At 36.4% G+C, this 11,677-nt stretch overlaps 1 protein-coding gene across 1 annotated transcript; it reads left to right on the top strand.

Moving 5' to 3' along the window:
- Positions 1-6,549: 6,549 nt before the first annotated feature.
- Positions 6,550-10,938, top strand: FABP4 (fatty acid binding protein 4, adipocyte). The gene is given in 4 exon segments (NM_174314.2): positions 6,550-6,682; positions 9,392-9,564; positions 10,157-10,258; positions 10,722-10,938. Coding segments are annotated over 4 exon segments (399 nt in total). The 5' UTR covers positions 6,550-6,609; the 3' UTR covers positions 10,773-10,938.
- Positions 10,939-11,677: the final 739 nt, after the last annotated feature.

Genomic DNA, 11,677 nt, shown 5'->3' with positions numbered 1-11,677 from the left:
GTAAAAGATAATTATTTGGTGAGGGAATATTCTATTTTATTTATGTATTTATGTAGCAAGAGTTCATCTTAGGAACTGAGATGAAGATAAATTATGGAGGAACTAGGCAGTTACTTGTATTCCCTGCTGCCCTGTAGAGCAGATACATAAAACAGGAGGTATGAGCCTCTGGTTTAAATTTCTGGACTGCTTACTGCAAGGCAGAAAGAATCTTCTATCTTACCTGATACATAACTTAAAGGACTTGTGCATAGAAAGTATATTAGCATCCCATAGAATGGCCCGTGTGTTTGGAACATAAATAGAGCTGCTTTTATTTATTTCTTTTTAAATTTAAATTTATTTATTTTAATTGGAGGCTAATTACTTTACAATATTGTATTGGTTTTGCCATACATCAACATGAATCCGCCATGGGTGTACACGTGTTCCCCATCCTGAACCCCCCTCCCACCTTCCTCCCCGTACCATCCCTCTGGGTCATCCCAGTGCACCAGCCTCAAGCATCCTGTATCCTGCATTGAACCTGGACTGGTGATTCATTTCTTATATGATATTATACATGTTTCAATGCCATTCTCCCAAATCATCCCCCCTACCTCTCCCACAGAGTCCAAAAGACTGTTCTATACATCTGTGTCTCGCATACAAGAGACAGCAAAATATAAATTACACTAAAAAATACATAAATCACACTAAAAAAATTATCATTACCATCTTTCTAAATTCCATATATATGCATTAGTATGCTGTATCGGAGAAGGCAATGGCACCCCACTCCAGTACTCTTGCCTGGAAAATCCCATGGATGGAGGAGCCTGGTGGGCTGCAGTCCATGGGGTCACTAAGAGTCGGACACGAGGCGACTTTACTTTCACTTTCACGCATTGGAGAAGGAAATGGCAACCCACTCCAGTGTTCTTGCCTGGAGAATCCCAGAGACAGGGGATCCTGGTGGGCTGCCGTCTCTGGGGTCGCACAGAGTCAGACACGACTGAAGCGACTTAGCAGCAGCAGCAGCAGCATGCTGTATTGGTGTTTTTCTTTCTGGATTACTTCACTCTGTATAATAGGCTCCAGTTTCATCCACCTCATTAGAACTGATTCAAATGTATTCTTTTTAATGGCTGAGTAATACTCCATTGTGTATATGTACCACAGCTTTCTTATCCATTCATCTACTGATGGACATCTAGGTTGCTTCCATGTCCTGGCTATTATAAACACTGCTGCGATGAACACTGGGGTACATGTGTCTCTTTCAATTCTGATTTCCTCGGTGTGTATGCCCAGCAGTGGGATTGCTGGGTCATAAGGCAGTTCTATTTCCAGTTTTTTAAGGAACTGAGCTGCTTTTAAAGACATCTCTTCAAGTAAGTAATTCTGTCAAGTAAGTAATTCTGATTTATCTCTTTGCATATTATCTTCTCCAGTACTAGAATATAAGCTCCATGAGAGAAATCAAGTGCCTGGTGTAGCTTGTGCAGTATTGAATCCCCAGTGGCTAGTAAATGGCATATGAGACATGCTGAATATATGAATGAAACTTGGTGTCATGGTACTCTAAAACAGCACTGCTCAATAGAAATGTTATGTGAGCCACATACATAACCTAAATTTTTCTTGCAGCCACACTAAAAAGTAAAAATAAACAGTAAAAATAAAAGTAAAAAATAAATAATAATAATTTAGTGTTTGTTTAAAAAACATTTTTTTTAATTTAGGGCTTTATTGGGTTATATTTTATCTAACCCAATACATCTAAAACGTTGTCATTTTGACATATCATCAATGTAAACATTTTTAATGAGATATTGTACTTTTTTCCATATTGTCCTCAAAACACAGTATGCATTTTATACTAACAGTACACCTCCACTCAGACTCTGAAGTTTATTTTGAAATGGTTGATAGACATTTACATTGCATAAAATTTATGGTTGAAAGTGTAGATTCACATATTCAGGTTCTTTCAGTTCAGTCGCTCAGTCTTATCTGACTCTTTGTGACCCCACGGACTGCAGCACCCTAGGCCTCCCTGTCCATCATGAATTCCCAGAGTTTACCCAAACTCATCTCCATCTGGCATCGATGATGCCATCCAACCATCTCATCCTCTGTCATCCCCTTCTCCTCCTGCCTTCAATCTTTCCCAGCATCAGGAGCTTTTCAAATGAGTCAGCTCTTCACATCAGGTGGCCAAAGTATTGGAGTTTCAGCTTCAGCATCAGTCCTTCCAATGAACACTTAGGACTGATCTCCTTTAGGATGGACTGGTTAGATCTCCTTGCAGTCCAAGGAACTCTCAAGAGTCTTCTCCAACACCACAGTTCAAAAGCATCAATTCTTCAGCACTCAGCTTTCTGCACAGTCCAACTCTCACATCCATACATGACTACTGGAAAAACTATAGCTTTGACTAGACAGACCTTTGTTGGCAAAATAATGAATCTGCTTTTTAAAATATGCTGTCTAGGTTGGTCATAGCTTTTCATATGTTTAAAAGTTTTATAACACGTGAATCAAGACCATTTTTAAAATTTTAATTAAAATTAAGTAAAATAAAAATGTAGTTTCTCGTTCATACTAGCACATTTCAAGTATTCAAGAGCCACATGTGATTACTGTATTAGTCCATCTCTAAAAAAATGTTTAAAATGTAGTGTCACATACACATGATATATGCTCAAATGTGATACTCATTTGAAAATCTATTTGAGACAGTTTGTTACTAGAATAAAATGTCAACATATATTTTGAAAAGTAAACCATTATTTATAGACTGGGAGAAAATATTTGCAAAAACACATTTGATAGACAACTGCTACCCAAATGTACAAAGAACTCTTTAAATAATAAGAAACAAAGAACACAATTTAAAAAATGGGCAAAGACTTTAACAGACACCATACCAAAGAAGATACATGGATGGCAAATATGCATATGAAAGAATGTTCCACATCATACATCATCAGGAAAATGCAAACTATAACAATGATACCCCTGCACCCTATTAAAACAGCCAAATCAAAACACTGACAGTACCAAATGCTGCTGAGAACGTGGAGCAACAGAACTCTCATTCATTGCTGGTGGGAATGCAAAATGGGTGCATTCGCTTTGGAACTCAATGTGGCAGTTTCTTACAGAACTAAACATAGGATTACCCCATCATTTACTCAAAGAGGTTGAAAACTATGTCCACACAAAAACCTGTATATGGATGCTTACAGCAGCTTTATTCATAGTTGCCAAATCTTGGAAACAACCAAGATGTCCTTCAGAAGGTGAATGTATGAATGGACTGTAGTACATCCAGACAACGGAATATTTTTCAGTGCTAAAAAGAAATGAGCTATTAAGCCATGAAAAAATATGGAGGAAACTTAAGTGCACATTACTAAGCGAAAGAAGCCAATCTGACAAGGCACATATTATATTATTCCCGTTATATGACATTGAGGAAAAGCCAGAGCTATGGAGACAGTAAAAATGACAGTGGTTGGCAGGGTTGTGGGACAGTGGTGGGAGCATGGAAGGGAGATGAATAGGCAAAGCACAGAGGGTTTTTAGGGCAGTGAAATACTCTGTATGATGTTATGAGGATGAATATATGTCATTACGGGCTTCCATGGTGGCTCAGTTGCAAAGAATTCCCTTGCCAATGCAGGAGACACAGGTTCAATCCCTGGGTCAGGAAGATCCCCTGGAGGAAAAATGGCAACCCACTCCAGTATTCTTCCCTGGACTATGACATGGACAGAGGAGCCTGGCAGCCTATGGTCCATGGGGCTGCAAAGAGTCAGATATGACATAGTAACAGGTCATGGTGGAGAGGTCTGACAGAATGTGGTCCACTGGAGAAGAGAATGGCAAACCACTTCAGTATTCTTGCCTTGAGAACCCCATGAACAGTATGAAAAGGCAAAATGATAGGATACTGAAAGAGGAACTACCCAGGTCAGTAGGTGCCCAATATTCTACTGGAGATCAGTGGAGAAATAACTCCAGAAAGAATGAAGGGATGGAGCCAAAGCAAAAACAATACCCAGTTGTGGGTGTGACGTGATAGAAGCAAGGTCCGATGCTATAAAGAGCAGTATTGCATAGGAACCTGGAATTCAGGTCCATGAATCAAGGCAAATTGGAAGTGGTCCAACAGGAGATGGCAAGAGTGAAATCGACATTCTAGGAATCAGCGAACTCAAATGGACTGGAATGCATGAATTTAACTCAGATGACCATTATATCTACTACTGCAGGCAGGAATCCCTCAGAAGAAATGGAGTAGCCATCACGGTCAACAAAAGAGTCCGAAATGCAGTACTTGGATGCAATCTCAAAAACGACAGAATGATCTCTGTTCGTTTCCAAGGCAAACCATTCAATATCACAGTAATCCAAGTCTATGCACCAACCAATAACGCTGAAGAAGCTGAAGTTGAACGGTTCTAGGAAGACCTACAAGACCTTTTAGAACTAACACTCAAAAAAGATGTCCTTTTCATTATAGGGGACTGGAATGCAAAAGTAGGAAGTCAAGAAACACCTGGAGTAACAGGCAAATTTGGCCTTGGAATACGGAATGAAGCAGGGCAAAGGCTAATAGAGTTTTGCCAAGAGAATGCACTGGTCATAGCAAACACCCTCTTCGAACAACACAAGAGGTGACTCTACACATGGACATCACCAGATGGTCAACACCGAAGTTAGATTGATTATATTCTTTGCAGCCAAAAATGGAGAAGCTCTATACAGTCAGCAAAAACAAGACTGGGAGCTGACTGTGGCTCAGATCATGAGTTCCTTATTGCCAAATTCAGACTTAAATTGAAGAAAGCAGGGAAAACCACTAGACCATTCAGGCATGACCTAAATCAAAACAACAACAACATGTCATTATATTAATACTTTGTCCAAACACATGGAACATATAATACCAAAAGTGAACCCTAAGGTAATATATGGACTTTGAGTGATTATAATATACCAATATAGGTTCATTCTTAGTAAAAATTACCATTCTGGTGAATGATATTGATAATGGGGGAGGCTATCCATATGCGGGAACAGGGAGTACATGAGAAATCTCTGTACTTTCCTCTCAATTTTGTTATAAACCTGAAACTTCTCTAAAAAATTATCATAAAAGCAAAACAAACTAAAAACAAAAGCCATTTATTAGTTTAGAACATGAAGTTATCCCTGTATGAAACTTGATCATTTTTATTTTCTTGTTCGATGAATTCATAATAGTAAGCCTACCCTGAATGGTACATCACCCACAGTCTATAATATGTCTATGCAACAGTTCAGACTGAATGATCATTATCACTGTGCCGTTAACATATGCAACCATTAAAAGTTACTATTGTAACACAACTTTACCCGTTTTTCTTAGCAAATTTCATGCCTACAGAAAATCTGTCCTTTACGGAATCCTCTTACTCAACCATTTCTGGGAAGCCCTTAGGATTCCTACAAATCAATGATATGCTCAGCAGATACAGTTCAGTGTTATACGCAGTGCAGTGATACGGAACACACCCCATGATGTTTTAATTTTTTTTTTTCTTTCCTAAAATCTAGGTGTGTTCACGGGAGTTTGTTGCCCATATGACCGTCTTCCATCATTCTGGTGGGGCTGCGGGGGGACCGATAAACATGGTTACTTTAGAAAAGCATTCTCATGACGTATTTGCTATGTAAAAGAAGGGAATTAGACCTCAGAAGCTTGTGACTACCCCACTCCAGATTGCATTTAAGTAAAGCAGCACCATTTAGATCTGGATAAATTTAGAGCTTATAATATAGGTCAGGAACAGGACGAATTTTCTCAGTAAGGGGAGTATATTTTGGATCGGTGCCTTTTTTTTAGGAAGTCTGTGGAAATCCACACTATGCTCTTATTTAGGGAATGGAAAGAATGAGGTTAAATGATCATTTGTCAGTTAAAACTGCTGTCTAGATTCCTGGTGGAGAATTAAACTTACTTTTTCTTTTTCATTCATATAAAACATTTGAAATGAGGAAGCTGGGATACTTTAAAATGCCATTACTTATTTTGTTTTAATTTCCAGGTAATTCCTGAGACAGTACTGCCCCCAATAGCCTTTGCAATTACTTAAGAATATCCAAGGTAATTCTTACATTCCTCAATTCAAACGAACCACATAATTACAATTTTAATAGGAACTCTAGAAAAGGGAGTCAGAATTTATCCCAAGATAATTACACTGGGTCCACTCTACACTGGAATAAATATGTATAAAAAAAAATAGGAAATTCAATGCACTGAATTTTAAGCTGTCAAAACAAGATTATTGAAATATTCTGTTAAAGGTTAAAAATAAGTTGTACTCTGAGTCCAGTGACCATTTGCCAAGGAGAGCCAAAGTTGAGAAATTTCTATTAAAAACATGACTCAGAGGGAAAACTGCAGAGGCTGGCAATGAAGGAAATGATCGGATATCATTCCCAATTGGTTATGCCCAAGATCACATGATCTGGGCACCTTTAAAAGGAAGATATCTGGACTCAGAGGGTAATAGCATCTTGCTGAAAGCTGCACTTCTTTCTCACCTTGAAGAATTCTAGAAAGCTCACAAAATGTGTGATGCATTTGTAGGTACCTGGAAACTTGTCTCCAGTGAAAACTTTGATGATTACATGAAAGAAGTGGGTAAGGAAATGCATTGTTGAATGGCTGGGCTTATAACTTTTTCTCTAGGAAAGAGAGGCCTATGGTTCTTTTTCACTCTGGAAGCATTGGTCTGACATGAAATGCTGCTTTCTATACAGAGGTGATAAAAATAACAAGTGAGAATCATTTGTTTCCAGAAACATTCTAGATGGAAGTCACAACTAATACTTCCTAAAGGTGAACTGATATGAAAAAGAGTATAAGTGGCATTGTATAGAAATGACAAGATTTTATTTGATTGCTAAACTTGAGTATCTTTGGTTTACTTGGCTTTCTGCCTCTTTTTCATTCATTCCTTTTGCATATAAAATAAGCAATAACTTGGAAATAAGCCTATATTTATTCCCTAGCATGTGATAATTTCCATTTGAAACTGAAAGCACTGTATTTATCATCTTAACATAATTTTTTGAGTAATGTATGTTAACCAATTATTTTATTGTTTTAAAGTCAATCTGTTAAAATGTGTGGTTGTATTATGGAAGGAAAAAATCTAATTTCTGAAAATGTTTCCTTAAAAGTCTTAGATATTTGTTTGACTTAATATTACAAGGCATGACACAGAATTATTGAGAATAGAGGCTTTCAAGTTTTTGGATTCTGCTAAGACTGCCTGTATGTTCCCCAGATAATTACAAAGGTAAAGCAAAGGAGCAGAGAGGCGGGAATTCAGTCAGACAGCCCTACCCATGCATGATGAAGATGTATCCATGGGTTGCAAATTAAGGAGGGATTTTTTTCACAATATCTTTATTAGAGGTTATAATTTAATCCCTAAATCTCAAGACTTAACCTTCTTCTAAATCTTATAGTTATTTCTTGCTTGTTTATAACTACTGTTTTCCATGTTTATAGACAAGAAGGAAATCAGGAACATCAATATGAGTGAGAACTAGTTTTCCAGACTTCTGACTAGTTGTAACTCAATAAACTAATCAGTATGCACTGATATTGATATTATAGGACTTGAGTCTATTTACCTATTTATTTTTAGAAGCATTTTACACTTTTAGTATTTTATTTAAATTCTTATACCATTGCGTTTGGGCTTCCTATATGGTGCTAGTGGTAAAGAACCCACCTGCCAATTCAGGAGATTTAAGAGACAGAGGGTTCGATTCCTGGGTCAGGAAGATTCCCCTAGAGGAGGGCATGGCAACCTACTTCAGTATTCTTGCCTGGAGAATCCCATGAACAGAGGAGCCTGGTGCACTATGGTTCATAGGGTTGCAAAGAGTCAGACATGACTGAAGAGACTTAGCACACATGCAGGCACCACAGTCTTTTAAAATGATTAAGTATTGATGATAATGAAAGACAATAAGATACATTCTGAAATTAGCTGCTCTATTTGATTACCTTCAGTCAGCAGGTATCATTTTCATCAGTCAAATGAAAACAGAATCAAGCAAGAGGAGAGTGTGATGTTCCTAAGCTTGGAGAATCTGGACCACACCCGATGTCTCATGCACTCACTGTGCTGACTCACTCCATGAATTTGAGGTTACATTTTGTAACAGAGACAAGACTTGATGAAGCAGCATATTATCTTCCCACCTGTCACCACTTTCAGACAGGGGGCTAAATCAGAGCCTTAGCATTGCTTGTTTTGTATGATATATCGCCTCCCCACTATTCTTAAATTTTGGTATCTATACATAGTCAAAGAAGTAGATTTGTACATGTGCATTTAAAAAGTCCAACACACCTATGACTGTCATAAATCTCTATAAAACATGCAGTGATGGTAAGGTACTGTTTTCTATGTTAAGTTGTAAATAATTCAACCCAAAGCTGTAACATCCCCCAAAACACATTCATATTTTTTCTTTTTTTAAAAAAGAGGAGTTTGCCACTTAAGTGATTGGGAAGCAAAGTATTAATTTCTGAACTTACTAAAATAACGATTTCTTAAACTTTGAAATTTTCATTTGATGCCTAAGCCCTCTTTAAATTTTTCTATAATTTATTGGGAATACCATCACCATTCTAAAATGGTATGAATGCAAGAAAAGTTTTGCCTTTCAGAAAAAGTAATCAAGATCTTCATTTCAGAGTAATTATGAAAAGCCAAGAAAACCAGGTGTGGCAGCGAATCCCATTAAATGTGGTTTTTGTACACCCAAATTAAATTTTAACTGAGTGACTCTCTATTGGTCCCCTGAATCCTATTAAAAGTTCTACTTTTGACTATGGATTAGATCATTTTTGTTATTCAAGAAGCAATGGTTGAGATTCCCAAGTATTTCATGAACTGAGTCAAATGAAGCTGGCTGCTCTCATGGTTAAGATGGACAGTTATTTTGGGAGTGCAGTGATTTTTACGATATGTATGTCCCAGAAAATTTAACCTTTTACATATGCTTATAGAAAATTAACAATGGGTCTCCTGAAGAGTCTCATCTGAAACCCAGAGGGGGAAATTTAAAGAACAGACTTAATATCTAATTGTGCCTTGGGTGTTCTTTAAGTATTAGCTGATTTTACTTATTTTCAGGAGATGTTTAAATAAAGACTTTAATAATAAACTCACTGGAGTATTTCTCCTTTAATATACACACTGGACTGTAGATAGGTATATGGGCACACATGCGTCTGTCTAAATACACACACACACACCTGCTCTTTCTTAGATAAATATATGAGAGAAAAACTGTATACTTGACATTTTTCTTTTCCCAACTATAGGCGTGGGCTTTGCTACCAGGAAAGTGGCTGGCATGGCCAAACCCACTTTGATCATCAGTTTGAATGGGGGTGTGGTCACCATTAAATCAGAAAGCACCTTTAAAAATACTGAGATTTCCTTCAAATTGGGCCAGGAATTTGATGAAATCACTCCAGATGACAGGAAAGTCAAGGTGAGAAATAAAGAACTGGAGCAGAGTAAAAAACCTGATTTATAAATGACTGCTGCCTATAGCAAACCATTTTGTAGAAGGAGGAAAGCCATTCCATTATAAGCCAAAAATCTCAGATTGCTAGATCTGAACCATGTTACCTTTGATATTTAGCTGGTGAATTTTCTCCCATTTAATAAAATTGTCCTTATTACTTTAAAAATGTTTAACATAATAATTTACTTGTCATACCATATATATGTGTGTATTTATATATATATATATATATTATTTGAAGTAAATTGAAGTAACATAACAATGTTAGAGAACTTTTAAAAGAGTCGGGGGAAAGGAAAAAAAAAACCCCTATGATGCTATTCCACATAAATTTATTATCTATATTCTTTCACAGTATTTTTTTTTCAAATGCATGTTTGTATAATATTCTGATCATAATATACATGTAATTTTGTATGTTGTTTTTGGCATTCATTGTTTTATTTTGCAACATTTTCTTGTAATTTAGAATTGCTAAGAACCTCAAAATAAGCAAATAAAAGCACTCTATTTTTTTTCCCTCCATCATTGTAATCACTTTTAATTATCCCCACAGAGCATCGTAAACTTAGATGAAGGTGCTCTGGTACAAGTACAAAACTGGGATGGAAAATCAACCACCATAAAGAGAAAACTCGTGGATGATAAGATGGTGCTGGTGAGTATCTTCTCACTACTTAATTCTAGATTTTAGTGCTAGGTCATCCCATAATTGTTATCCTACCTAGAGAAATAGACAATCGCCCTTGTAGAATGAAAAGTTAGTCTATTGGGATTATGGTTTCACTCTGACAATTATCCTTCTAAGCTCCGTCTAGGTATACTGTGCCCCCAGCAGTATTTTCTTATCCCTCTCAATGTGAACCGTATTGTATTGTGCATTTCTAATTATGTTTTTCACTCACCACATAGATGGTAAGATTCCTTGAGGCCAAGTCTTGTATCTTCTTGATCTTTGTGTCTCCCTAGTTTATTACAATATCAGGTATATAAGAAGAGCCAAGAGGGAATATCTTTTGATGAACATTTTTTCCTGCTCAACATTGAAGGAGACAATAAATAAATAAAACATAAGTTGTTTAGTCCTGAGGATTTTACCAATATTTTGCTTTTGTGCCTAGGAATGTGTCATGAATGGTGTCACTGCCACCAGAGTTTATGAGAGAGCATAAGCCAAGGGATATTGAAATGGATGACGTTTGCATCGAACTCCATGACTTTCTGCTGGATACGTTGTCCAAACATATATTGTTATTTTCCACTAATAAGCAAGAAACTGATTTTCTTCCAGACTGATTTTGATATGGTTATGTTGGTTAAATAAAACTTTTTAGATTTATAAGGCTATGTAATCATTTATTCATTATGTTTAACAATTTCTTACTCATAATTTAGTGATGGAAATATAAAATTGTATTATTGCTTTGTTTCCAGTATAATATGATTTGTAAAATAATAATCCAAGGTGAAAAAAATATGAATTTCCCATAGTCTTAGGTAGAAAATGATAAATATATACTATTACTGAATATGAAGTCCTTCTTTACCATAGCTACAGTCAAACAACACCCTCTCAGGGACCTAAGATAGATTTAAGTGTAGTGAAATTGTCCACAGTCGGCTGGCCCGTGTTGTCATTTCACAAAAATCTGTCCTAGAGCATCAAGACATAGAGGTGGAGTAGCAACAAAGAGTGTAGAAAAAGATTTCTGGGCTATAAATTTTAACCTGAAAAATTATTAGTAAACCAAGGTATCCCTGGAATCTGTCTAGAATTAAGTCCAAATCATCACATGTTACATTTATTCCAGAAAAGACATGACAGGCTTGTAATGAGTTATGATGTAAATGTTCTTGTAGTCATTTCCAAATTTTTCTTTTTTTCTTACCAGTGGATTTTTTTTAAAAAAAATAGATATTGAATATGTCCTGGAATTTTTTATGCAAATAAAATTTCCCTGGAATTTCAATATATAAAACAAACAAAAATGATAATAAAGCCCGTAAGGGTGTGTTTTCATTTGTGTGTGAGAGAAAGAGAGAGAAAATTTGTTTCTTCTGCACTCTGTGGAAATTT

The sequence above is a fragment of the Bos taurus genome, chromosome 14, assembly GCF_002263795.3.
Source record: "Bos taurus isolate L1 Dominette 01449 registration number 42190680 breed Hereford chromosome 14, ARS-UCD2.0, whole genome shotgun sequence".
NCBI classification, from domain to species: Eukaryota; Metazoa; Chordata; class Mammalia; order Artiodactyla; family Bovidae; genus Bos; species Bos taurus.
The sequence above is the reverse complement of the archived record's forward strand: the minus strand, read 5'-3'. Positions and strand labels throughout refer to the sequence as shown.